At 38.1% G+C, this 27234-nt stretch overlaps 3 protein-coding genes across 9 annotated transcripts in view; 1 reads left to right on the top strand and 2 right to left on the bottom strand.

The window, feature by feature from the left end:
* On the bottom strand, nucleotides 1-13191 carry HAUS2 (HAUS augmin like complex subunit 2). Of its 2 annotated transcripts, none has more exons than XM_027553644.1 (6): nucleotides 13052-13191; nucleotides 7960-8052; nucleotides 7562-7631; nucleotides 6362-6494; nucleotides 3815-3923; nucleotides 1-2034 (listed from the first exon to the last, which is right to left on the bottom strand). In XM_027553644.1, exons 1-6 carry the CDS (start codon nucleotides 13142-13144, stop codon nucleotides 1825-1827), a joined length of 708 nt encoding a protein of 235 aa, XP_027409445.1. In that variant the 5' UTR covers nucleotides 13145-13191; the 3' UTR covers nucleotides 1-1824. The 2 variants fall into 2 exon arrangements, with proteins under 2 accessions (XP_027409445.1, XP_027409446.1); XM_027553645.1 differs by having other exon boundaries at nucleotides 7960-7999; nucleotides 13052-13185.
* On the top strand, nucleotides 13139-18612 carry LRRC57 (leucine rich repeat containing 57). Of its 2 annotated transcripts, none has more exons than XM_027553643.1 (6): nucleotides 13139-13457; nucleotides 13553-13658; nucleotides 13764-13902; nucleotides 14561-14829; nucleotides 17041-17226; nucleotides 17685-18607. In XM_027553643.1, exons 2-6 carry the CDS (start codon nucleotides 13575-13577, stop codon nucleotides 17724-17726), a joined length of 720 nt encoding a protein of 239 aa, XP_027409444.1. In that variant the 5' UTR covers nucleotides 13139-13457; nucleotides 13553-13574; the 3' UTR covers nucleotides 17727-18607. The 2 variants fall into 2 exon arrangements, with proteins under 2 accessions (XP_027409444.1, XP_027409443.1); XM_027553642.1 differs by having other exon boundaries at nucleotides 13213-13313; nucleotides 17685-18612.
* SNAP23 (synaptosome associated protein 23) overlaps nucleotides 16945-27234 on the bottom strand; it is a 45390-nt gene continuing 35100 nt past the window's right edge. For 3 of the 5 annotated variants that reach the window (XM_027553646.1, XM_027553647.1, XM_027553648.1), the window contains 3 exons: nucleotides 25595-25753; nucleotides 24430-24574; nucleotides 21614-23110 (listed from right to left, as the gene is read on the bottom strand). In XM_027553646.1, coding sequence (XP_027409447.1) covers nucleotides 23045-23110; nucleotides 24430-24574; nucleotides 25595-25753 — 370 coding nt within the window. In that variant the 3' untranslated portion in view covers nucleotides 21614-23044. Of the gene's footprint in view, nucleotides 23111-24429; nucleotides 24575-25594; nucleotides 25754-27234 lie in introns of all 5 variants that reach the window. The other 2 variants (XM_027553649.1, XM_027553650.1) reach the window with 1 other exon arrangement.

Raw genomic sequence — 27234 nt, 5'->3', positions numbered from 1 at the left:
TTTTAGTTAGGAACTAAATGTTTATTTATTTTGAAAAAGACATAAAAGACAAAAAAAGGCAAAAATAATACTGAAAACAATCATATATATCAATAACTGTGACATAAAAAATATATATACTCATATATACATATATGAAATTACATGAAGAAAATGCTTAGTAAGATGTTTGAAACCAAGAATGGACTTGAATGGATTTCTAATGAAATACAACTAAAAGTTTTGCTTGGGGTGTCTAGGCAATGTTCAGCAATATTCAAGACATTATGACAACTCTTCTATACCCCAGTTGCAAAGGTCAGCAAAACAGGCTTCAAAACATGTTGTTTTAGCAGGATAGTTTTGGGTAATGATACTGTTTCCTTATGGATAACTACTTAACTCACCCACTATGTTGAGGTCTTCTTGTCTTTAAGAGTGTGCTGACTACAAGGATAAGTGAATTCCGGTGATAGAGAATGCAATAGCATAAAAATACTGAAGCATACATTTAAAGCAAAAGAGAACCTTACGTCTGAAAATAAGCCAAGAGTAGTTTTACTCCTGATACAAATAAATACATCCTAAGACTTAGTATACCCAGTCTCTTTTGTATGCATAATAAACTCTGATATGTAAAATATCTGAGCAACTTGTGAGGTAAAACCTCTCAAAGTTTTACCATAATGTGCCTTTTTCTTTTCTTTGCTCTACTTTGCTTTTTGGCCTATTTCTAAGGCTGCCAGTGAATACCCTCTGGAACTGCTTCATATGTCGGGTCCCCATAAACCCCTTTCCCTGCCACCCAGGTTTGATGAGATGCTCGGAGGACTCATAGGACTCAGCATATCACTGTACTCATGGCTATGATGTGTGCTCCAGCAAAAGCATTCAAAGCAGAAGAGCAAAGCAAAAGGTGTACAGGGCAAAGTCTGGGGGGAAACCAGGCACAAACTTCCAGAGTCCTCTGCCAATAGAGTCCCACAGGATGTGCTTAATTCCTCCAGCAACTGAATTGTGACATGTGTGAAAGGTTGTCTACCATAAAACCTCATTAAAGATGCAGTGCCACAAACAAACAAACAAAAACAAAAGATGCAGCGCCAGGGAATTCCCTGGCAGTTCAGTGGTCAGGACTCCATGCTTTCACTGCCAACAGCCCGGGTTCAATACCTGGCTGGAGAACTGAGATCTCACAAGCCACACAGCAGGGCCAAAACAATACAAAACAAAGAAACAAGCTGTGCCAGGGTTGTTATTGTGGGCTATTCACATAGGTACATCCTTCCTAGCATATATGCAAATTCTAGATTCCCAGGAAGAAGGCATGTGTTAGCACAAACCACACTGTACAAACACCTTAGTCACAGCAAGCAACTCTTAACTGACGAGAGTGGAGGGAACCCTCTTGGAATCTAAGTTTCCAGATGCCAGCCAAGGTCCAACTTTACAAGCAGGCCTTTGATCTGCTGTTATTCTTCTGCACACTTAGTGACAATCCCATAGGAATAATCAACATACTTTGAGATTCTAGACTCTTCTAATTCAAAAACATGCATTTTTAAAAAACATAATAAAGTCTGCTACCTAAGATATGATTAATGTACTCATGTTAATAAACTGCCATACTTATATTTGAGCTTTACTGAAAAGTGGAATAAAAATACATGGAAAACAAAAGAAAACTCAGTTTTGTCTTAATGAACTTGGAATCTTAGTATTTCAATATAAAGAGGGCTCTTTCAGTTTGGCTAGTGGCAAAGTCTATAAATACCTGTGTTATAATTGACTAGAAATGGGCTTCACACAATTACATATAATTAAATAAAAATAAACAGTTGATAATTACTTGGCATTAATAGTTTGAACATTAACTTTAGAAGTAAGAGGTAAAGGAGGCACTATAACATCATGTTTATGAAGAGAATTTTTTTCAGCTAATATTTTGGGGATATAAGAGGAAACTTCCTTTTGTTGTTCTCGCCACTTGAGTATATTCTCTGCCAGTTCTTCTGTCTCAGTCACCAATATATCCATCTTTGCTAAAGCTGTGCTCTGTAACATATGAAAGAAGGGGAAAACAGGAGAGAAACCATGTCTATCATTAATACATCATTACTGTATCATCATAATTATGACACCAAAAGTTAACAACTTATCTTTTCCAGCCTCTTAATACAAAGGCTCCTTAAATCTCCTACACATTTTTTTTCTTTGAGCTCAACTCTCCTTTGTCTTTACTGATCACCTTCATGTAGATGACAGTCTATACTGTCAAACTAACCTTCTTAAAGTTCAGTCCTACATTTCAGTTTTCTGGAAATCTCCATCTAGATGCATATTCAGTATCTCAAACTCAATTTAACTACAGTTCAACAAACCATGACTAAACATTTACTCTCTGTATAAGACATGTCAGAAAATAAAATTATTGGTTTCTTTAATCTCTTGATACTACTCATCCTCAAGTCCCCAAGGCTAGAAACTTCATTCCTTGGATGTGTCATTTGTCCAAATAGTAGCCATGTGATAGAAACTTGACCTCCAGAATCTAAAATAATCAGCACAATCCTTTGTATTCAGATGCTTTAAATCTTTCATTTGAAAAACTGTATTTATTATCCAAGTTTCTTGCCGTTGGTTCCTCTACCTAGTCCTCTAACCCACAGCTCAGCAAATTTTAATGTGTACAGAAATCACCTGAGGAACTTGTTAAACTATAGATTCAGATACTGAAGGTCTAAGGTGAAGAAGTTCTGCATTTCTAACAAAGTTCCAGGAGATACTGATGCTATGCTCATACTTGGGAGTGACAAGGCTCAGTCTACTCTACCCAGTTGTTTTCTCCATGATTAAACTAGAGTTCTGATTAAGTAAATCAACCCTCTGTGCACTACTCTAAAAACAAATGAAAAAAACATCCAACAGTTCCCCAATACTCAAAGTCTAAACTTCTTAGTCTGATTTTCAAAATATTCCATGAACTAACCCTGAGCCAATCTCCCTCTCAATACCCTTAAAAAATCAACTGGAGTACCATTCTTCCCTCAAATACCTATGCTCTCTAATTTTCATGTCTTCTCTCAAACTGCTTTTGGCTTAACTACTCTTTTTTCACTAATTCTTCAAGATGCAGCTTGTTTCTAACTCCTATTTAAAACTTTACTGAAGTATTCCTACTTCCTATTCTAGTCCCAATCTTCTTAAAAGTGAAAGTAATCACCCCTTTTTCTGTGCTTAATAGATAGCATCTTCTTTATCATTCTCTGCTGTACTCGGAGAAGTCAATGGCACCCCACTCCAGTACTCTTGCCTGGAAAATCCCAGGGACAGAGGAGCCTGGTGGGCTGCAGTCCATGGGGTCGCTAAGAGTCGGACACGACTGAGCAAGTTTACTTTCACTTTTCACTTTCATACTTTGGAGAAAGAAATGGCAACCCACTCCAGTGTTCTTGCCTGGAGAATCCCAGGGACGAGGGAGCCTGGTGGGCTGCCATCTATGGGGTCGCACAGAGTCGGACACGACTGAAGCGACTTAGCAGCAGCAGCAGCAACAACAGCAGCAGCTGTACTAACTGGGCAAATAATACTATAAAGTAGAAAGTATCTTATATACTTTGAGAATATATATATATTCTCAAGAATATATACCTTGAGAATCTGAGGGAAGGGATTGATCACATCTGATTAAAAAAATAATTCACTGATAATATTAGCCATCAAAAAGTTAAACAGAGAGATCACACATTTGAGATTCTAGTATAAAAGAATCAATGATAGTTAAGCAAGGTGAAAGGAGATGATGAAGTACCTAAATGCTATTGGTAATACTCACCATTTTCTTTAGATCTGCATCTAAATGAGGGATATTTCTAATTGTTTCAAGATGATCTTCTAATCGCTCAATGAAAGTTACTGCCAATTCCAGCAAATGCACCATGTATCTGAAAGAAGGAGAAAAAAAAAAGTCAACTATTTTTTTTTCCACTTCAGATATTTTGTGTTTTCTTTTTTCCCTTTAATTAGAACTTTTAATATGAAATAAGAGAATTACAATCTACCCAATGAGTCATTAATAACCTTTCTGCATTCATGGAAATATCAGTGATAAAAAAGGTCCTTCTCTTTCATTTTAAACAGGATTAGCTTGTCATCCAAACAGAAAAACAGAGAGAGACAACACTAATCGTGTCTACTGTTACCTAATATTAGACAAACATGAATGTTAATAATTTTCTCACATAAGTAAAAAAATTTCTCTAGGTAAAACCTCATTCCATTTCAATCCACTTCTTCTTGGTGAAGGGTGAAGACAACAAGGATAAATGTGCTTCACTGAAATAGCCTACACATGAAACTACTTTAAATCTTTGTATTTGCAAAATGCCTTCAAATTATTACTTAGTTCTTCTGATATTTATAATGTATAGTATATACATTAATGATGTTTTACTATACTGAATATATTCACAAGCATGGGATTTGTATATCTATTATTTGACTGTAAGGTAAAAGATTTGACATTTAAGAGGAAATACTGTTCCCTGGTGGTCCAGCAGTTAAGACTCTGCACTCCCCAATGCAAGGGGCCTGGGTTCCATCCCTGGTCAGGGAACTAGATCCTGCATGCCACAATTAAAGATCCTGTATGCTGTAACTAAGACCTGTCATAGCCAAATAAATAATTTTTTTTTTTTTTAAAAAGGAAATACTGATCAGCTCAGGGTCAGTTAGTAAGACACTGGTTGGAGAAAGCAATCAGATCCCCAGATGCCTGCTTTTTAATTTTATTATTTATTATTAATAACCTACACTTTCAATTTGATACTTCCCATTCTCCTTTGAGAAAAAGAGAGCATGCCCCTTCTATGGAATGGGAAGCTAAGATAAAAACTTAAGTCACGGAGAAGGAAATGGCAACCCACTCCAGTACTCTTGCCTGGAGAATTCCATGGACAGAGGAGCCGGGCAGGCTACAGTCCATAGGATCACAAAGAGTCAGACACGACTGTGTAACTTTCAAGTAGACAACCTCTCTGTTAGGCAGATAGTTGGCAAGTTTCATTTGTTTTTTCCTCATATGTGTTTGGTATTGATTTTTGGGCTCCATAGACTCCAGGAGACACAGTCTGGGCTCTGTTAAGTTTAAATTGAAGGGGGAAGGAAACCCCCTCATCTCCCTGTGGCAGAATAAGGCAGACATAACATAACACTTTAGCAACTCTCCAAAGGAAATCTCCTTTGACCACAACCCTCTTATAACACTGAGGTACAAAACCAATTTTGCAAATCCTTGCATGGAAAAAAACTAAATCACATTATCACTATCACATCCTTAAGAGAGACACAACATTATTTGTATATGATGTATGTTTGTTGGAGAGAAAGAGTAAGAGATTAATATTTCATGTGAAATCTTAAATTCTGACTTTGAGGGGATATGATCTTGCAGATCTGTCAGGGTGGAACTTGACATAAACTAATTAACTCTGATGTGAACTCCTGCTGTTATAATGGGATGAAAAAACACCCGTGGTCTGATAGTTGTTATAAATTTCAAAGTGTATGTAAAAACTCTGTGAGGATTAAAATATATCTTTGCACACCTGGAAAAACAAAAAAACTTAAGTCATTTGACCAAGGCTCTGAGGCATACAGTCAGCACAGGTGAGATCAGAATTGTAATTTTCCTCCTTTTAGTTGACCCTGTGTTCATCTGTCCCTGCTTAAACTCCCCCAACAGAATTTTTATATACAGATATTAACATAATAAATTTACATCACAGAAAACTGTCTATACACAATAAAAATGATTTCATCCACCTTGCTGCTGCTGCTGCTGCTAAGTCGCTTCAGTTGTGTCCGACTCTGTGTGACCCCATAGACGACAGCCCACCAGACTCCGCCATCCCTGGGATTCTCCAGGCAAGAAGACTGCAGTGGGTTGCCATTTCCTTCTCCAATGCATGAAAGTAAGAAGTGAAAGTGAAGTCGCTCAGTCGTGTCCGACTCTTAGCGACCTCACGGACTGCAGCCTACCAGGCTCCTCCGTCCATGGGATTTTCCAGGCAAGAGTACTGGAGTGCGGTGCCACTGCCTTACTATGGGGTGCCATCTACCTTACTATGTTATAAATCTAATTTCTTTCATTAAAGTCATTATAATTTCCAAGACACTGGGCAAAAGAAATGCCTTTCTCTTCACCATTGCTATAATTCTTTAAAAGTAAAGGGTTTTCTTTCTGGTTTAATGTATCAGCATTAATAACAGATACAATCACTCATATACTATTCAATGAATTATGCTATGAAATAATTACTAGTCTAAACAAAAACTACCCTCAGGAAACATGTAACTGTTAATGTCTACTTTGTAGTCTAACCTGTGATAAACAGCTTCAATAGGCAAGTTTCCTTGGCACATGGGTTTCAACAGTCTTTGCCTGAGGGACCGCTTTTCTTTTAGCACTGCTTCCAAATGATTATTCATGCTTTGCAGACTATGACACTTTTGAGCTACACAAACCAGAATCAGAATTTATAGTTAGCAACAGGACAAGTTTTGAAATCACTATCAACATCAAAAATCAATCCCACCATTTCTCTCCTAAATATCTCCCCTTTGCTATCTTTAATACCCAATACTAGTTTCATTTTCAACTATTAATATTTTCTCTTACTTTCCTACTGACTATCCAATCTAGTGCTAAATTCTTAGTGTTTTCCAATTCTACTCCTACTTTTTATAGCCAGAGCCATATTTTTCACATAAAGTCTTTGCCTCTGATATTCTATATGAACACTAAAAAGTAAACATTTGTCTTATCAGCTACTTTTATGTCAGTATTTTCCCCAGAATTCAGTTAATGGCTATCAACTGACTCTTAAATAATTATTTTAAAAAAATCTCAAACTTACAGAAGAGTTTCAAGAAAAGTTCACTGACTGAATTCCCATATACATTTCACCTAGACTCACGAACCAACATTTGGCTACATTTTTTCTCTTTCTTTACACTCACATACATATATTTTTCATAACCAATTTGAGAGTAAGCTGCAGATGTCCTGACCTTTTACTTCTAAAACTTAAGCATGTATCTTCCCAAACAGGAACATTCTCTAATGTAACAACAAGTGTAGTTATATAAGAGAATCAAATCACTACTATTAAATTCAGATAATTTAACATTGGTATAATACTACCAATATTTAATGCAGCCTATATTTAATCACCAAATATCATAATAATAATAATAATGTCATTTATACCAAAAAAAATTTTTTTCTAATCAAATATTCAATTCATGGCTACCCTTTGCTTTAGCTATCATGTCCCTTTAGGATCCTTTCATCTGTAAGATTCTTCAGCCTTTGTCTTTTAAGCTCTACTGACTGAGGAGCTCCTACCTCAGCCACTTTTTATGCTATTTGCAATAGCTAAGCCCACAGAAAAGCAGACTTTGTTAGCTTTGGCATAATATCTGGAAAACTTATCATAACCTTGTATCCTGGTGCTTATTTAAAGTAATCTTAAGAAAAAGTTGGCATTCTAATGATTACTCATTTAACTAAATCACTTACCCAAAAAGGAAGGATGGACAACATCTGCTGCATCTTTTTCTAGGCTTAGGAGTTCAATTTCCAGGTTTTTCTGCATTAGAGACAAAAATACCACTTAGCTTACCTGAAGTAAAGGCTTAAACTTTGATTTTTAAAAAAGGACAGTCTTTAACTCAGGAATATTTAAAGGGAGCAGGAAGATGATTTGTTATGGAAGCTTTTCATTTTGGTGTTTAAGCCCTGTTGCTGCTATTGCCACTACTCATTACTACTATGAATACTACTGTTATTAACTACTGCAAAGAAAAGCCTACACAGCTATGTGCTAGATACCATTGTACTTGCAAGAAAATTGTTGGAACCAATTAAGATGCTTTCCTTTAGTAGAGGTGGAAAGTAGAAACTCCAGCAAAATTTACCTGGTAGATTTCAGCTTGAATATCTGTTATCTGCTGTAGTCTGGAGAAGTTCACAAAACAAGAAGTTGATTTCTTAGATATATTTAACATCTCCTATTGGTAAGTGAACAGACAAAGTAAGTAGTAGTACGTCAGAAAAAGTTTCTGTGTGCACTGGAATAGCATGCCCACATTTCTAAAATATGAGGATATATCCAGCACTCCCCCTGAAAAATGAAGTACAGAGCAGAATAGTAGCAATGTGTATTTCCTGTTTTTAAAACCTCCACTATCACAAATCCTTTGCCCAAATATTTAAAAAATAAGAAAAACAAACAAAATCACTTTGTACTATTTCCTAAAGCATCATGCACACCAGATAGGCACTACTGATAGTTTACCAGAGAATTCTAAGGCTGAGTTTGCTAGAGAACCACTTCTACACAAATGACCAAGACCTAGTCTATTAGGCCTTGCTGATTAGAGGCTAAAATCAAACACTCTGGGCCACAGAATCATTCATCTGATTCATTAAATGACCTCTGTTGGCTACAAGTCATTCATACTGTCTCTTTCCATATCCTTCCTCTCTCAGATAAAGGAATAGTTTTGTCCAGGCATAATTATTCTTGTAAAAAGCCTACCCCCTTGCCCCACTTCCTTTGTATCCTTTCAGTCTGTTATATCACTTTTTTAAATTGCAGGTTATCATAGAATAAGAACATTATCTTTTTCATCTCTTGGCTTCATCCATAGTTTTTTCTATTTTCTTTTTCTTTTCTAGAATGTTGGCACAGGAAAGAACTTCAGATACCATATAGGCCAGGGGCTGGGAAGCTACCGCCTATGAATTAAATACAGCCCATTGCCTGTTTTTGTGTAGCTTAAGGGTTAAGAATGGTTTTTATGTTTCTTAATTGTTGGAGGAAAAAAATCAAAAGAAAAATATTTTGTGACACATGGAAATTAAATGAAATTCAAATTTTAGGGTCCAGAAATAAAGTTTCACTGAAACTCAACTTCGTTCATTTACTTATCTCATGTTGTTCTCATACTGAAATAGCTTAGTTTTGACCCTATGGACCTAAAAGCCTCAAATACTTATTCTACGGCCCTTCATAGCAAAAGTTGGCTGAATGATGATAATCAATTTTATAAACATTGAGTTAGACAATGGAAGATTCAAAGATGAATGAAACAAGCTCTCTGCCCTTAACAAGCTCATGATGGATGGTAAGGAAAAGGTATTCTAGACATTATAAATGCTCAGTAACTGTCAGTTAGTACTAACATATATGTGAGAAGGGGAAGATCAATCTGGAAACATAGTTTCCTACATAATCATGGGAGATCTTGATAGCTATAATAAGCAATCATAATTCAGAAAATGAGGGCAATTTAAAGTTTTCTGATGAAGTGACACAATCATATATAATACCTATTTTAGAAATGTAAATGGAGATAGTATGGAAAATAAAATTAATGGAGATGAGGGGAGGAAGGAGTGGGAAGTGTCTGCTTAATGAGTATGTGGATTCCATTGGGGATAATAAAGAAAAGTTTGAAAATAGTTTCACAACATTGTGGGGTTAAAAAACCCCAACCTACTCTAGTAATGCGCCAACAACATCAAACAGACAAAAAACTAGTGAAGCTGGACTGGAGGTTGGATATTTAGACAGGTGGCTGCCACAGCATACCCGGTGAGAAGATAAGACTGGATTAGGTCAGTAACAGTTAAAAAGGAAAGGGAGGGAGAAATATTAGTTCCTAAGAAGATGGCATTTGTAAGTCCTAGTTGATACAGGGAATGAGGAATGAAGTCAAGTCAGTAATGACTCCCAAGGATTCTGCTTCAGGTGACTGGACAGATAGTTATACCATTCACTGAGGTAGACAACACACGATATTTTACTGATGGCAAACCTGAGGACTGGGGAGGTTAAGTATTAGTTCAACTTTATACTGCCAATGTGTTAACAGGACTGAAATGCGAATACATTCAATTTGCATTTCCATTATATTGGCCTGACTCTTTCTGCTCTCTCTTAGAAGTAAATTAAAGGTAAGAAGGTAAATTAAAACATCTCCTATTTCTCACTGTAACTTCCTCCTTCTTTGGTACCTCTCCATCCTTCCATGTTTGTACACTAATCTTGGTTGCACGTTTGCAAACTAGTAAACTCTTGGGTTCAACAACAGGATAATGGAGCTTATCCAAAAACATGCAAGAGAAACCAGAGGGAAAACAAGAATTTTCAAGAAAAGGAGAGAGAAAAGGAGAGAGGAGAGAAAAAAACAGTCAAATTCCTCTAGTGAATGGAAATTCTGTTTTGAGGACTGTGACTTAGGGAACACCTTAAAAAAAAAAAGCAAGGATTGGAAAATTCGAAAGTCTTTACTATTGACAACTACCATTATATATTAGATGAACTTTACATGCCACTGGGCCATCTGTTTAGGGTATTTCTGTTTACTCTGCTGCTAGGTACAAGTTGAAATCCAGGACATTCGTGTCTAGACATTCACGTAAAAATCCTGATAACACTGTGTTATCTATATATCTGTTCATGCTTGTATCTGTGAGCATCCTTTCTTTTTTTCTCTGTCCTTTCTTCTTCATACAGAATTCTAGCTACGGACATTAAAAGGGAGGCAGCATAACAGAGAGGCTCTAAAATGGTAGCGAGGTGCGGAAGAGAGCAGTACACAGAAAATAGACTATATGAGTATGTATGTGTAGTACTCTTCCTTTCTATTAGAAAATAGATTCTGAGGGGGTTTTTTTAGGTCCGGATTCTTATCACATGTATTGCCAGTAGAGGGAGCTCAGATCAAGGCACTGTGACTCAAAGTTTGCTGGAATATCTGGGATGTAAGGACTTCTGTGGTGGCTCAGATAGTAAAGAATCTGCCTGCAATGTGGGAGACTGGGTTTGATCCCTGAGTCAGGAAGATCCCCTGGAGAAGGGAAAGGCTACCCACTCCAGTGTTCTTGCCTGGAGATTTCCATGGACAGAGGAGCCTCGAGGGTTACAGTTGCAAAGAGTGGGACAAAGAGTGGTGTTGCAAAGAGTGGGACACGACTGAGCGATTAACACTTTCACAAAGCCACTAAGAGGATATTAACAACCTCAGATATGCAGATACCACTCTAATGGCAGAAAGTGAAGAGGAACCAAAGAGCCTCTTGATGAGGGTGAAAGAGGACACTGAGAAAGCTGGCTTAAAACTCAACACTCAAAAAACTAAGATCATGGCATCCAGTCCCATCACTTCATGGCAAATAGATGGGAGAAGGTTGGAAACAGTGACAGATTTTATTTTCTTGGGCTCCAAAATCAGTGTGGACGGTGACTGTAGCTATGAAGCTCCTTGGAAGGAAAGCTATGACAAACCTAGACAGAGTATGAAAAAGCAGAGACATCACTTTGCCAACAAAGGTCCGTACAGTCAAAGTTATGGTTTTTCCAGTAGTTGTGTATGGATGTAAGAGTTGGCTGAGCACCAAAGAATCCATGCTTTTGAATTACGGTGCTGGAGAAGACTCTTGAGAGTCCTTCGGGCTGCAAGGAGATCAAACCAGTAATCCTAAAGGAAGTCAATCCTAAATATTCATTGCAAGGACTGATGCTGAGCTGAAGGTCCAATACTTTGGCCACCTGATGCAAAGAGCCGACTCACTGGAAAAGACCCTGATGCTGGGAAAGGCTGAAGGCAGAAGAAGAAGAGGATGGCAGAGGATGAGATGGTTAGATAGCATCACCAATTCAATGAACATGAATTTGAGCAAACTCTGGGAGATGGTGAAGAACAGGGAAGACTGGCAGGCTGCAGTCCCTGGGGTCACAGGGTAAGAACAACAACAACAACAGGGCATAAGCCAAAGCAGTATCCCGTATTATCCTATAGACAATTAACCCTACCTTTCTGTCACTAAACCATTCTCCAATGGACAGATCAAAATAGAACAAAGCTTCAATAAGCTATATTTTCTAGAAGCATTGTATCATATCACATCACACAGTTTTAAGCATCACTCTTAATTTTTAACGCACGTTGGATGATGTGTACTGACTGTTTAAAGGGATTGTATAATACATCATTCTGAAAGAATGATAAATCCTTATAATAAAAATAGGTTTTCATATGTACAGTTTGCTTAAAGTAGAATCATGCTACAAATCTGAGAAGTTTCCTCACTGGATCTAGCTGTGTAGTAAGATTATAAGATGGTTTTAAGGAGCTATGGATTGGTAGATCTTACCTGTTGGCAAAACAAGTATGTCTAATTAGCCTTACTTGAAGGACACAAGGAAGATCCTTCCCAAAGCAATCAGCAGCCTAACTCACCAGAGACTTATTCCCTTGGTTTATCTTCTACCAATACATTCTAGACTGACAAATCCAAAATGTCTTATAGTATGAATTTATCAAATTACTTTGTTACAGAACTGGACTATACAAGTTGTCTGACTCTGTAACCCCAAGGACTGCAGCATGACAGGCTTCCCTGTCCTTCACTATCTCCCAGAGCCCTAGACAAGTTGGGAGGAAGAAAACACAGGAGAGAAGTGAGGAAGATGAGAATTGGGGAGTGCTGTGGTTATGTTTTGCCATTCATATCCAGGCCTTTCGGGTCTTTCTCGCCAATAACCCCCTCCCCACCCCCCCAGCCCCCCGACTCCCTAGCCTGTAAAGATGCGTGCTTCCCTTGGCGCCCTCCCGGGCCCAGCGCTTCGTAAGGCTTCAATATTTTACACAGTGAGCATCGTTTGGGAACGTCCGTTTTAACTATCTACCCATTATTTCCCAACCCCGCCATCCATACAATCTAGAGGCGGCTATCACTGGATTGAAAAAAGGCGGGGAAACATTAGTTTTTATTATCGCCCACGAACTGACCTGAGATATCTCGCCTGCCAGACACCATCTACTCAGAGCCCCATTTTTGCATAACCCACCGCGGCCTAGTCACTTCTGCCAGCAAGCAGCCCTATCGGCCTCCAGCCAGCACCCTCACACCCACTCCGGCAGCCAGCACCACCACCTCACAGCCAGCTTCTGTCGCCACCGGGTACACCTCCTTAATGACGCCATCGTCGCCACGCACCTCAGTGACCAACTCCGATGTAATGAAATGGCCCAGCAGTAGCCCAGCAGCGTTTGGCGCGGTAGCCGGGTCCCAGGGGTTCGCCGCGGCCATGGCTGTGAGCCACCTTCCCGGGTGGCGCGCAGAGTGAGTGGAACGCACCGCGCGCCTCGATGACGTCACAGGGCGTTTCCGCCCGTGCGGAAGCCTGGGCAGCGCATCCCAGTGAGCGCGGATCCCGGGTCTTCCCCTGCCGAACCTGCCGTGAGCTGAGCTGTACGAGGCGAGTTCGGGGATCCCTGATCTTCCCTCAACTCCTAGCAGCGTCTCGCTTCGGATCAGCTGCAAAATCGGCAGGGCCTGGTGTTCTTCTGTTTCTTTCTTGTCACTCTTGAGCTGGCCTCCAAGATCCCAGGATCGGCAGGAGGTGACAGCTGGGGATTGAGACGCAGCCGGGAGGCCGACGGGGTGGCTGGGTGCCGGCTAGAACCGAGTGGTGACAGCTGCGCTTCCTTCCCGCAGGGACCTGAGCCTTGGAGTTAGGATGGGAAACAGTGCCCTCCGCGCTCATGTGGAAACCGCGCAGAAAACTGGTGTCTTTCAACTTAAGGACCGTGGGCTGACCGAGGTGAGAACTGGGAGGGATCCAACCAAGGAGTGTAAAGGGAGAGGGACGGCGGGCGGTGAAGTTAATAGATAAGAGATTCTCTGCTCCGAGAACCCCTTTCTTCAGTTCCCCTCAGAGTTGCAGAAGCTGACAAGCAATCTCAGGACCATCGACTTGTCCAACAACAAGATTGAGAATCTACCGCCTATGATCATAGGGAAGTTCACTCTGCTGAAGAGCCTCTCCTTGAACAATAACAAATTAAGTATGGCTTTTGCTCCTGGGAATTTTGCTAGTAATTGGCTTTAAGAAGGGTGGGTTTTCTCTTGGAATAGAGTTTGGAGTATAATTATAATGTTATTAAACTGGAATTCAAGTAAATGTATCAGAATCTAACAACAACAAAAAAAGGTGGGGTTTTTTGTTTGTTTGTTTTTTGGGTTTTTCTTACAAGCTTCAGGGAACTACAGACGCTGGAGAATGGCAGAATCCTCCAGGCTTTCTGTCTCTTAGAATTACATCTATAAGCCTCCTCTGGTGGGTTAATGATTGATAGGAAGTTAATTTGGACTTGAAAGGGACTATCTTTGGAGTGTACTGTAAACAGTTAATTTTGCTGCTAATTTGGAAGGGCAGATGGTATGGGAAGGAGAGGGCCTTCCAATCCCACGAAACTGCTGTGGGATTGTGCAGTGGCTTCTTCACAAAAGGAGCCCATTATACACATAATGTTTTCCTGCATTTTGATGGCACCCTCACCTTTTGAAGACTATGTTGGTAAAGATGCAATACTTAAAAATGGGGCAACATGGGAAAAGCCTATGTATATTTAACATGAGGCGTAACAGACTACTTTTTTTTAACTTCATCAAAGGTGTTTTTCAGCTGTATCAGATTCAGGTTTTTACATTTTTCTTTGCTAGCTGCTCTTCCCGATGAGTTATGCAATCTGAAGAAACTGGAGACACTAAGCCTAAACAACAATCAGTTGAGAGAGCTGCCATCTACTTTTGGGCAACTATCTGCCCTTAAGACCCTGAGCCTCTCTGGGAACCAGCTGAGAGCTCTGCCACCGCAGCTGTGTAGCCTACGGCACCTGGATGTAGTGGATCTCTCCAAGAACCAGATTCGGAGCATACCGGATACAGTCGGGGAGCTGCAGGTCATTGAACTCAACCTCAACCAGAACCAGGTCTAGAGCTTAACAATTTTTTTTCTACAGTGTGTTATGTTGATTTGTGGTCTCCTGAATAATCAATTGTTCTCTACACTATATTCATGGAGAGGGGTATCAGAGGTTAGAAGAGAGATATATTCTATGGACTGGACTAATTTCAAAGCCCAACATACCATGAAGTTAGTTGAGACACTGGATGTGTTTGTTGTGTAGGTGTTCTTTGGAGGGTGAGATAGATAATGGGAGGTAATATCCAAAATGAAACCTGTCTCAGGAACCTCGAGTTCTTCAGGTAGTCCTCAAATACCTCTGATTATCTAGCAACTATGTCAGGGAACTATCTAGGAACTATGTCAGGAAGATAGAGTGGAAAAGAGGCTTAAACTCGTAAGTTCTCAGAGTTGGACATCAGGGGTCATTCACTTGTCTTTTCTTTGGCATGTCAAGTGTATCGTGCTTTTGCTGAAAAACCATCAGTGATAGATTTCTGTAGATCGCTCATTTCTTTGTTGGATAGCTTTAATTGTAGTATTTGAAAGTTGTTTAACTTCAGAAGCTCTTTGGTTAACATGTAGGTGACTGGAGAAACAATATCTCATCTAGAAATAAAGCACAAATGATGAAATATTAATCACAGTGAGACCAGGTCGTCTTTAGTTTTCTAGTCTGTGCTTCTAAATCTGCATAGTCGATTACAATAGCCAGTAGCTACATGGCCATTAAAATTCATTTAAACTTGAAAAAAATTCATTTCTTCAGCTTCACTAGCCATATTTCAATAGCTCAGTAACCATATGTGGCTAATGGCTACCATATTGGACAGCATAGAGATGTAGGACATTCCAAAGATTGCAGTTAAGTTTTATTCATCAAAACTATTCTAGATTGTATTGACCTTACTTTAGGATGAAATTCAGTCTTTGAGGCTGAATTTCTTATCTTTTCCTTAAAGTAGTTATTTTATGTTCTTGAGCTTTTGGGGAAAACATTCTGAATATTTGGGGAAAAAATTGGCTAAGCAAGTTGAACACCTGCTCTACATTCCTATTCTCCATTAAATCAATGGTTCTCAGGTTTTAGTGTGCATTAGAATAACCTGGACAGCTGGTTAAGAGATCATGGGGCCCCCATACTCATTGTTTCTGATTTTGTAGGTCTGGGCTAGGGCCTGAGAACTTGAGTTTTAACTAGGTCCCAGTGAAGGTCTGAGATGATTACTAGGCTGAGTAAATATAACTAGGTGACTTGGCACATTTAAAGGGCTGAAGAGGTGAATAAGTCAAAGATAACTGCTTCGTATTGCACTCAAGAGCTAAAAGAAGAGTGGTGCTCTTGGGAATGGGCACGATGGTGAAGCATCCAAAGTATTGAAAATCAGAGACACTGGAGAGGAAATAGAGGTGAGCAGAAATGAATGCAGATACATAGTTTAACAGAAGGGATAGCTTTAAGAATGAACAGGCTTTCCTAGGAGAAAGTTTAGAAAAATCAAATATTAAGTACTAGGGACTGCTGCTTGAAAAATGCCCATAGAAACAAGAAGGGAAGCCAAAAATCAGGAGTAATTCAAAAAATAGGAGGAAAAAAACAAACCACAACACTTAGTATGTATAAAAGGGAGTTTCAAGGAAAGGATTGACAGCACAGTCAAATGCAACAGGGAATGAGGTCAATGAATCCTTGACTTTGGCAGAAAAGTGGTTGGCATTTACGTACACATAAAAGATTGGCAGTAAATTTACCAAAATGTTTACAGTGATGGGTTACGGGTAGCTGTTTTCTTTAAACTCGTGATTCTCGAATTTTCTATAATTAACAGTGCTTTTATTATCAGAGTTTTGTTTCCAAAAAGCCACTTGTGTGTTGTGTTAGTCACTCAGTCATGTCCAGCTCTTTGTGACCCCATGGACTGGGGCCCACCAGGCTTCTCTGTCTATGGGATTTTCCAGGCAAGAATACAGGAGTGGGTTGCCATTTCCTTCTCCAAAAAAAGCCACTGGTGACCTTCAAAAGTTTTTCCCCAAAAAAAACTGGAGGAGTAGTAACAGAAGCTTGGTAACACAAGAGGCTTCTGGAATGAGTGGGTAGTGAGAAAATGGGGGTGGTAAAAGAAAGAACTAGGACAAATAGTCAAGTAAAGATTTTTGTTTTAATTTAGTAAAAAATAATCACTATAGTGCTTGTACTTTTTCTTATTATCCTTTTTAAAAAACTGTTGTTCAATAGATATCTCAGATCTCAGTGAAGATATCTTCTTGTCCTCGTCTTAAAGTTCTTCGTCTGGAGGAGAACTGTCTTGAGCTCAGTATGCTTCCACAGAGCATCCTCAGTGATTCGCAGATCTGCCTGCTTGCTGTGGAAGGCAACCTTTTTGAAATTAAGAAACTTCGAGAACTGGAAGGCTATGATAAGGTATGTATTATTGTACTTCTGCATTTCTAGTTCCTGTTCCAGAGAAGAGAAAGGTGAAGTAACCCACATGAATGTTTACAGATACAGGATGTATGTACAGTATAATCCTGTTTATGTCAATAGGATTTGTTCCCAATATGGAGGTGGGTTCTGAGAATCAGCCAAATGGTATTGTGCCAAGATGATATTTTTCTTTTCTCTAAACAGCTTATTGTAAAGCATCTTTATCTTTTGATAGGTTTCCTACTAGGATATGAGGAAGAAAAAACTCCACAAAACCATGTGCTTTAAATCTCCATCTAGAATAAGTAGATTTTGTAGGAAATGAAGAACCATAAAAACCTAAAGGAAAAAGAATCATCAAGTCCTAAATAACCATTAAAAAAAAAATCCTAAATAACCAATAAGTTAATTACCTTCTCAGGCATAGTAACACCTAATTCTTTCATGATTTTTAGTACATGGAGAGGTTCACAGCCACCAAGAAGAAATTTGCATGATGTCCTCCAGGAGCATGGGAACTATAGAGTACACTGACTTGGAACCTGTTGCAACCTGGCTGACTGAAAGGCTCCTGTTGTTGTCAAGGGTGTCTGCTGTAAGAAGATGATACTCCAGGAGGTCACATTTCATGCAGTGATCGTTTTCCTTTCCAAGACTCATCTTAAATAAGCTAAAAGGAATCAAGAGACAGGAAGCGTCCTCCATTCTGAGTCATGGATAGGGCAAAGGACAATGTTGATTTTCAAAACCATCACTACTTTGGCTTTAAGAAACCCAGTAGCTAGTTGCTATGTATACAGGGAGGGGATGCTGCCTGGTACCAGAATAGCTCCACACAACAGCTTGAAATTTCATGTGTTTCAATGTGTGAGCTTTCATAAAATCAGTTGCCATTCCACCTCTGTGTTAACACTTCATGTTTTTATGAAATTCAGGTAATTTGTGAGAGGCCACTATGGTTAATCTGAGGATTTATGATTTTATTCCAGTCCCTCCAAGTATTTATTCTTAGAATTTAGGATGTATGTAAATATATGACTCTTTTGAATAACAGTGTACTTTGCCAGAGAAACAACACAACACTAAGAGGTGTTCTGCAAGGCTGCAGTAGCAATTTTTTTTTTTAACTATTGCAGGTGCCTTATTGAGAAGAGCTAAAACTGTATATGCAAAATTTGTAAGATACAAGGGTTTTAATAATCAAGTTTTTCCTGAAGTTTTATTAGAAATAATGTCTTATTTCTGGTAATCTTTTTGTATTTATAACTATTAATAATCAAATTACCTATCAAAAAACTACTGCTACATTTTACAACTTATGTTTATCAACTTTATTCTCTGAATAAGAGAATATACTAAATAAAGATTTTTTTAATAACTATGGCTGGAAGAAAGGTTAATCCTTTAAAGGGAGAAGACAGGGGAACTTTAACCTGTAAATGGCCTTTTGAAAATAACTAATTAATGGGACTTTCCTGGGAGTCCAATGGTTAAAGACTCTGCTTCCACTGCAGGAAGCATGGGTTCGATACTGGTCAGGGAACTAGGAACCCACATGCCACACAGTGCAGCCAAAAAGTAAAAGCAAAAAAGTAAACTGATTAGGGGGGAATATTTCATCTTCTTGTTCAGGTTGCAAGAGTACTGAAATGCTTTCAGGTGACTGATAAATATTTTTGTGGTACTGGAACCATGCTTATTAAGAGAAACTAAAGGTATAAAAGTAAATAATTTCAGACTGCTACTGACATGAACATTTAGAAAGCTTCCACTGTTTTCGGAAGTTTTGTCCCAGCCAAGGGGCTGTTATTTCCATGTATTGGTAGTTCTCATTTTACAAACCTAGTTTAACCATTAAGTCAAGATATCACAAGAATCTAGTGTTTATATGGGAAAGTCTCTGTGACCTTAAATCTGGTCTAGGGGTTCTCTTTTTCCCATGTCATTCTCTGTTTCTCAACTAGGGGAGGGATGGGGGTGCCAGTTTATCAACATTAATTTTTGTTTTTTATAAACTTTCATGCTTAATCTTACTGATCTACTTAACATTTCTCTAAATATTTTATCAGTACTTATATAATAAATCAGAACTTATAAATTAAACAACTTAAATGTCTCCAGACATTTAATTATTAATGGGGTCCCCTTATGACTGCTTTCACAACCTGGACCCAGCCAGATAGTCTCTCTCCGCCCTCATTTGCCTGCCCAGTCTTACCAGGTTATTCTCATTAAACCCACAGTGCAGTGTCTCTCTCCTTTGTCTTTACTTGTTTGCTCAGTCAGGAATGCCCTCTCTTATTAACATGTTCCTTCTCTATGTCTAAGCCCCCTCCTTAGAAGTCTAAGCTTGAATTAACTGCTCCATCTGTTATGGTAGCACTTCTCAGATTCTATACTCATCTGTCTCTTGCTAGATTGGGCTACTTCAGGGCAAGGACTAAATGTAGTATGCCTAAAGATATAGTACACAAGTATTTAGACTTAAATATAAGTTAATAAAGTAGGCTGACTTATGGTCTGGAGGCTGGGATTCTAGTGGCCACCAGTTCTAAGTCACTCAAGTTCTTTTAGAACTCAGTTAGAAGTCAGTGTAGTATACTGAGTAAGAACATGAGCCTGAGAGTCAGAAAGATTCTGCTTTGAATCCAAAGTCCATCATTTACATGCTTTATGAATTTGAGCAATTTACTCTTATTTGTAATATGGGAAATACCTCCTACCTCTCAGGTGTGTTATAAGGTCTTGGTGAAAAGATACATAAAAGCATTTAGCATAGTGTCTATTGACAGAGTAAGCACTTAATGAATGTTTTTTATTTCAAGTGTAAAACAGAAACAGAAAGCTTGGAGCAAACTACGTTAGAATGAAAAACAAATGAGTAGAGAATAAGGAACTTGATTATCAGTCTGAGAACTATAAATATGATTAGAAATGTAATTGAAATAACTTAGAATTTTACCGTCCCTGGTATTCTCCAGGCAAGAACACTGGAGTGGATTGCCATTTCCTTCTCCAATGCATGAAAGTGAAAAGTGAAAGTGAAGTTGCTCAGTTGTGTCCGACTCTGTGTGACCCCATGCTAAAGAACAGCATTTAATGAAACTAATTCTGAGTGCAATTGAGTATCAGATGTCTGGGAAGCAGAAGTTAAAATTATGGGGAGATTCATAATCCATACATGACATGAAAAGATCTAGAGTTGAAATGTGGTAACGAAGAATGAATTAAAAGTGTGAAGAAAGAAAAAAAACAGGCACAACTATAGGGGATAAAGATCACTGTCATTAGAAGACTAGAAACCTGAAGAGGGAGCTAACCATTAAACAAAAAATTAAGTTCACTGGAGGATACTGTTTAACTCCTTCATTATGGGTCAGTTTTATGCTCAAGGTCACAAAACTAGTAAAAACCAAAACTCGAGCCCAGATGGTCAGACTCCAGAGTTTGTGCTAACCATCTCAGTTACTGCCTTTCAAAAGTAATAGAAACAAGTTTCCAGACAATATTACAGGAGAAAACTTTAGGTCAACAGCTTCTATTCCTAGTGTATTATGAGCCTAATTTCTAGGTTCTCATTCCTTTCTTCTCAGTAGCAGAATCTTTGGAAAAGTATGTCATCTTGGATCCACGGATGGGCTTTCAAGACCCATTTATTCCTGATTCACATGTGTATGCTTGTGTGTCTATTTCTCTGGAGAGACAGGCTGTGTTATCTTTCATCAAATTTACAAAGAGGTCCTTGACCTAAAAAGAGCTCCACTCTAGATAGAACAGCAGCTATCAGCAGTCTAATGAAATAAGCTCTTATATTTGTTGGGCACTGCTCTAAGCGCTTTACATGCATTACACACTGAGTCTTCCCAGCAATGCTATGAGGTAGAAATCATTAATCCCTCCTTACACACAAGGAGACGGAGGCACAGAAATGGCTTTACAGTCACTCAGCCAGCAAGTGGCAGAGCTACAGCATAAATCCAGACAATCTGGAGCCTTAGCTTACACTTCTAACCAATTATATACTGTTGGAACAGCATATTGGTATCTTTAGAACAATTTCCTTTGGCCATAATAGCATTAAAAAAATTTTTTAATGCTTTTAGGAAGGGCATTTATGTAAAGAACAGCCTACAGTGTTTTATACCTTACTTTACACATTTACTACCACTTGCCAAACTATTCCTTTCAGCATGTGGCATTTCTGAAGGCCTAATTAACATCTTGCTTTAAATATTTTCCTTTCAGCCTTTGAAAGTTTCCCATGTTAACTATCTCCTCCAAGAAGTAGGCTGTGGTATTCACCCACAAACACTTTCAGTCGCTTGTATATTTAAGATCAAATGAATAAAAGACTAGTAATGATTAAAATGAATCTCATGACAAATCACAGATGCGAAAGTCCTATATTTCCAGTAAGCATGGGAAGGGTGCTAAAGTCAGCTCTTTGTTGCAGTGCCATTTGATTTATGGACCTTTCCTTTATTCAGTTTGTGAAATTAAAGCTGACAAAATTACTGCTTCGCATCCCCCCAAAGCAGTCGCAGAAGCATATTACCTATTTGAAAAAACAATTCCATTAGTTACAAAATTTAACTATAAGTATCAAACAGTAGTAGTTATTTGTCAAACCAATCGACATTAATAGTCTTGAAGTGTGCAGAAGCTAGTTTTTAAATAAAGGTGACAAACACCGGTAAGATTCTTATAACACTTATAAACAAATGTGATTCTGGAAGTTGAGTACAAAAGAATGATAGTGCAATCATCGATAAGTAAACCAAAGGCATAATCTTCCAAACCATTTAGTTAAACAATAAATTCTAGTTTAAAAAAAGTTTACAACTACATAAAACTCAAAGCAATCTAACTATTTTTCTACCTGAGATCAAAATAAGTTTTTTTTCCTATCTAAACATAATTTGTGGCATTGAGGTAAATCTGAATTCACGTGATACACTTTGTCAAACTTTTCAAAAAAATTTTAAGCCCTGCTGTAGAGAGAAATTCTCATGTTATACATTCATATTTACATATTTTTTCCTCAAAGACTAATGACAAATTTATGAGGTTAATAGGCCTGTAATGGGACTGTGATACTATTAATAATATGAAAATAAAGCTACTCATTTATACCATGTGTTCCTATATGTGCAATATGAAATGGATCATAGAATCTATGTACAAAGGTGAATCACCAAGAGTTCAGAAATTAAGCTTATTTTAAAAAAGCTCAGTCTGCTCTTTTTTGGAGCAGAGGTTGCAAAGTTGCGATGCATAACAAAAACATTGTGTACCCAGGCTCCAAAACCAAGCACTGGCCTAAACTGGCAATAACTGCAACTTAAAATAAAAATTAAACCCTACTAGATATTCACTGTGGTTACACCACTTTTGGCTTTAGGGTCTGTAGGTTTTACTGAGGTAACAACCTCTTATCTCTTGCCTCCCCTCCTGTGCTTGCCCCCACTGCCTCCAGCTTCCTTTCACGTGGCTGTCTTTGGCAATGCTTCCATATTTTGAAAGCAGAAGAACCTGCTAAAGTAAATGGAGAGGATGAAAAATAAAACTATAAAAAATGTATGAAAATCAACCTAATTGTATGGACTGAGAAAGAAAATGCTAGAAGGAAGACTAAGAATACCCTCAAGGGAAAACGAGAAAAATTAAAAAAAAAAATTGGGGGACTGTTACTCCTAGATCTTCTTCCACATCTCCTGATTAGAAGAGTGTGGAACCAAGATTTCAAACTCTGGAAAGGTGATGACTTTGAAGGAGGAGCTAGGAAAGTAAATGATAAAGAAGTACAGCAGTAGCTTTAGCTGTCAATGAGTTTCTTTGCTCTGGCATTGGCATTGTCAATACGATCTTTGTTGGTGTCAGCCTGGAAAAAAAGAAAAAGATACCAGCATTACTTGACAAGGTTAAGATGTCCTAATAGGCATTAAATTTCATACACTGAGAGTAACTGACATACTGAGAAAATTCAGGAAGTAGTCAAAGTCACATTACAAAACTCATTTTGGGCAAGAAGTGACAGAATATCAAATGCATTTGAAAAAACGTGGGTGTATAAACATGACAAAGATATAACAGAAGAACGTGTTAATATTTCGTGAGTCCTGTAACATCTTTTTTCACAGTTTAACGTGTCTGGAGCTAGGATGCATCTTACAGTCAATTGCATTTAGATGCAATGAAAATATAAGAATGCCCTTCTCTGCTATAGGTCTGGATCCTGTGGCAGTCCCCTGAGCTGAACCATAGAAATCTCACCTGGAGTTACCCTAGATCTAAACCAGAGACTGAAATAATTTACCCCAAGATCTCTGGAACAGATGTCCTGCCATCCACATTAATCTGTAAATGAAAATGATGGGTAATATGTAGCCTACACCCACATAACAGCATGGAAAATATCTGATGAACCACTCTTTGCCCAAGTGAAATCCATCATAAATTATTCAACAGAGAAACCCCAATCTTTATACTGAGATTTTAATGAAGTAACAAGAACGGCTTTTAGTTGTGACACTACCAAACACTGAACATGGTTTAATTTCAGCATCTTTCAGATCATATGAAGTGAAAAATAGCAACCACACTTGTTTTGCTACTCACAGGTCTCTCTCTTGTTTTTATGTGTCCACCCTACAAGAACCATTCCGCAGAACTGATTGTTACCTACTGACTCATGAGATGAGGATTCAGGAGTTTACTAATTTGTTATTAGCTAACACAATAAAATTCCAAAAGCTAACCTGCTCATTCAGGGGAAAGACAGCAAACAAAAAACCCTGACAGCGCACAGGAAGGTTAGAAGAGATTTTGAGTTTCATGGGTGAAATTTTGTTATTATTTTTAAACCAGTTGATCCCAAGGTCTTGGTTTCAAAATGAACCAATAATAAAGTTATTTTAGCTGCTGTATATCAACAGAACTACTTAGCTCAGGCAAAATAAAAATTTTAACAGAAAATAAAATGAACCAAATAAGTAAGAGATAGGAGGACCTAACTGTTATTTTTCAACATGTTAGAAACTCATCAAAACTGTAAGGCCCGTGAGGACAGAATCTTATCCCTGTTGTTCTCCCTGAGAGTACACAGCACAGATGTCTATTACTGAACACTGTGCTGGATGTCATTCGGCACAAAGGCAGTGTACATTCTGCCATTTTCCTGTGGCAGTAAGAAGCTCTTACCTTTTCTGTGATCCGTTCTATTTGTCGGTTTTGAGCTTCAATCTCATTGCCCATGTCCAGAGCCATGTTTTTTAGGTTTCCTAGGATACTGCCCACTTGAGTCAGGTTGTCTTCCATTTCATCTTCCCTGGCATCATTTGTTATACTATTACAAAAAGACACTTAATTCAGTACTTTTGGGTGAACTATACACGGACTGAGTCTGGATTTAGTTTTTGTAAAAATAAGCAAATTGACATCAGCTGTTAGACCCAAACAGATGCAGGTTACCATTCTTGGGAAACATTCTACAGTGAAAATGGAAAGGCTGATTCAAGAGATAACAATGTCTTAAAGCCATTTAAGAGAAGATGAAGAAATGACTTTAGAATAGAGGTTTTTCATAGTGTAATTCCCAGCATAACCTGGGAACTTGTTAGACATGAAAATATGCCAATTCTTAGACTACTCCAGATCTCCTGAAGGGACTCCAGCAGTCTGTTTCACTAAACCTCCCAGGTGATTCTGATACACACTTAAGTCTAAAGAACCACTGCTCTAAAAATGGGGTTGAAAAATTCTGGCCCAAAGTCAAATGTGGCCCATTACCTGATTTTACCCTACAACAGAATTGAGTATTTATGACTCAGACTCTATGGCCTGGAAAACCTGAAATATTTACTATCTGACCCTTTACAGGGATATCCTTACCCTTACAGGGATATCCTTACAGGGATCCAGCCAACTCCTACTCTAAATGATGCATTTTAAATCACATCTTATTTACAGAAATAAAACATGACTACTTGAATAATTTTTAAAGTACTTTATAAAGAAAAGTTAATCCATCACTTAAGGTCAATAATCCCAGTCACCATTTTGTCAGAAGGCAAATTTTTAAATGGAATAAGGGAATTCCCTGATGGTCCAGTGGTTAGAGCTCAGTGATTCCACTGCAGGGAGCCCAGGTTCAATCCCTGGTTGGGGAACTAAGATCCCACAGGCTTTGCAGCCAAAAAAAAAAAAAAAGACCATGAAAAAACCAACTATCCCCCCCTCCCCCCCAAAAAAAGAATAAATGCTATTTCTAATTGATAAGTTACAGTTCATGGATAAATGCACCCAACCTCCAGAGAGAGACATTCCTTTAGGAAAAGGGTAAAAATATTGGGAAGAGCTGGCTTACCGTTTAATGTATCCCCCGCTGGCTGCTCCTGCAGTCGCTTGTTGAGGCTGACCATTTGTCACTCGGCCTGGCTGCTTAGATACTATATTGCTAGGAGAGTTGTCTCCACCATCACCCCATGTTGCCTTATAGGCTTTACTAGACTCGAAGTTCTTTGTCCTATGTCAGGAGTGTAGAGATACCAAGAAGGAAAGGGAGAAATGTCATCATAAGTGCTTGTTACCTTGGGGATGCCATAGCACCCTTAGCATAAAAGCTACATGCAGCTAGATCTAGATTATCTATACCATGCTCCATCACAATCTAGGGTAGAAAAAAGATGAACTGTGTAACCCCACCAACATTAAAAATAAATTTTTGAAGGTTAAACTACTTTTACCAACTCTTCACTGAGCAGTTATTAAGTAGCAAAATGTAATTATTTGATTCTTCAGGTTCCCCTAGCCTCTGAGACTCTCCAGAAAAAAGGTTAAAGGACACTAGAAAAAAATTAGGAAAGGTGTTCTGGGATGCCTTAAGGGTTTCTTAGAAGCATCTCAGAGGTTGATGAGGGATGAAAGAGAGAGAGAATGGGCAGTACTTACACATCAGCTGCCCACTTACTTAGACTGTAGTAGTTCCACCTGACCCATTTTTTAAATTTAGAATTGTTAACTTTAATTGTTAACATTAAATTCTTAAAAAAAAAAAGTTTTCTTAACAAACATCATGAAGAAAGGCACGAATTAATTTCCAAATTGAACAGATAATGAATAACTTGGCCACACTGTTACCAAACACAATTGTCTCCTTTGGTTGAGGGCTTTTTCATTTAAGAGTTTACTTATCCACCTTAATAAAAAATGATCCTAGATCCAAACCTCTTAAAAGTATATGCTTTAGATTAACTGATATAACTAAAAATTAGCCACAGTCAGAATTTTACCATGGAATTTGCTACTTAAATCTGTATAAATGGCAAGAAAAGGAACCTGGTAAAATGACTTTTAAGTGGCTATTACAAAAAACACAAAACTTTTTTTTTACTGATTACTTGGCTAGGTAAAGTTTCCACTCACACAATTTTAGTTTCTTCTTTTCTATAAACAAAAAGTAGTATATGGATATGTTGGTTTCTGAATTATTCCATGATACATTAATGAGGAAGTTTTGAAATTGCAAAACAGAGAGATTTTAGCAAAGTAGTGGGTCTTTCCTTAATAGTATCATGTGAGGATTCATTTTTGGCAAACAAAGAACTGGATCTTAGACCTTAATCATCAGTGCTAAAGAAAGGGTACTATATGTTTAATTAACCAATTTATTTGGTTATTAATAAGCCATGTTAAATCCTTCCTGGAACAAGGGGGGATAAAAATTATTTAAATGAATATTTATATATAATTTCTGTTCAGTAGAAAACCCATTTACATGTATTCTTTGTTAACAAGATACATGTTATCTAAATTCTCAGGCAAAATTCTAAAGCAGCGTAATAGTAACTAAGCAAAATAAACAGGATATAAGTTTATCAGAAAGCTAACCAGAAACATTAATAGAAATAACATAAGTAGGACTCTTACTAGGATATCAGATTGTAAAACAGGTTAAATAATGAGGGCTGGAATTCAAACTGTCACTAAATAATAAGACACTGTGCT

Source organism: Bos indicus x Bos taurus, chromosome 10 (genome assembly GCF_003369695.1).
Source record: "Bos indicus x Bos taurus breed Angus x Brahman F1 hybrid chromosome 10, Bos_hybrid_MaternalHap_v2.0, whole genome shotgun sequence".
In the NCBI taxonomy this organism is placed as follows: domain Eukaryota; kingdom Metazoa; phylum Chordata; class Mammalia; order Artiodactyla; family Bovidae; genus Bos; species Bos indicus x Bos taurus.
Note: the sequence above shows the minus strand (reverse complement) of the source record. Positions and strands in the feature narration are given on the sequence as shown.

Excerpts from the sequence above, each read along its gene's own strand:
- HAUS2 (XM_027553644.1), bottom strand. The coding sequence starts at position 13,144 with ATGGCCGCGGCGAACCCCTGGGACCCGGCTACCGCGCCAAACGCTGCT. Across the intron at positions 7,632-7,959 it reads TTCAAGCTGAAATCTACCAG|AAAAACCTGGAAATTGAACT; the intron begins GTAAATTTTGCT and ends TCTCTAATGCAG. Across the intron at positions 2,035-3,814 it reads ATGCAGATCTAAAGAAAATG|AGCACAGCTTTAGCAAAGAT; the intron begins GTGAGTATTACC and ends CATATGTTACAG.
- LRRC57 (XM_027553642.1), top strand. The coding sequence starts at position 13,575 with ATGGGAAACAGTGCCCTCCGCGCTCATGTGGAAACCGCGCAGAAAACT. Across the intron at positions 13,903-14,560 it reads CTTGAACAATAACAAATTAA|CTGCTCTTCCCGATGAGTTA; the intron begins GTATGGCTTTTG and ends TTTCTTTGCTAG. Across the intron at positions 14,830-17,040 it reads TCAACCTCAACCAGAACCAG|ATATCTCAGATCTCAGTGAA; the intron begins GTCTAGAGCTTA and ends GTTGTTCAATAG.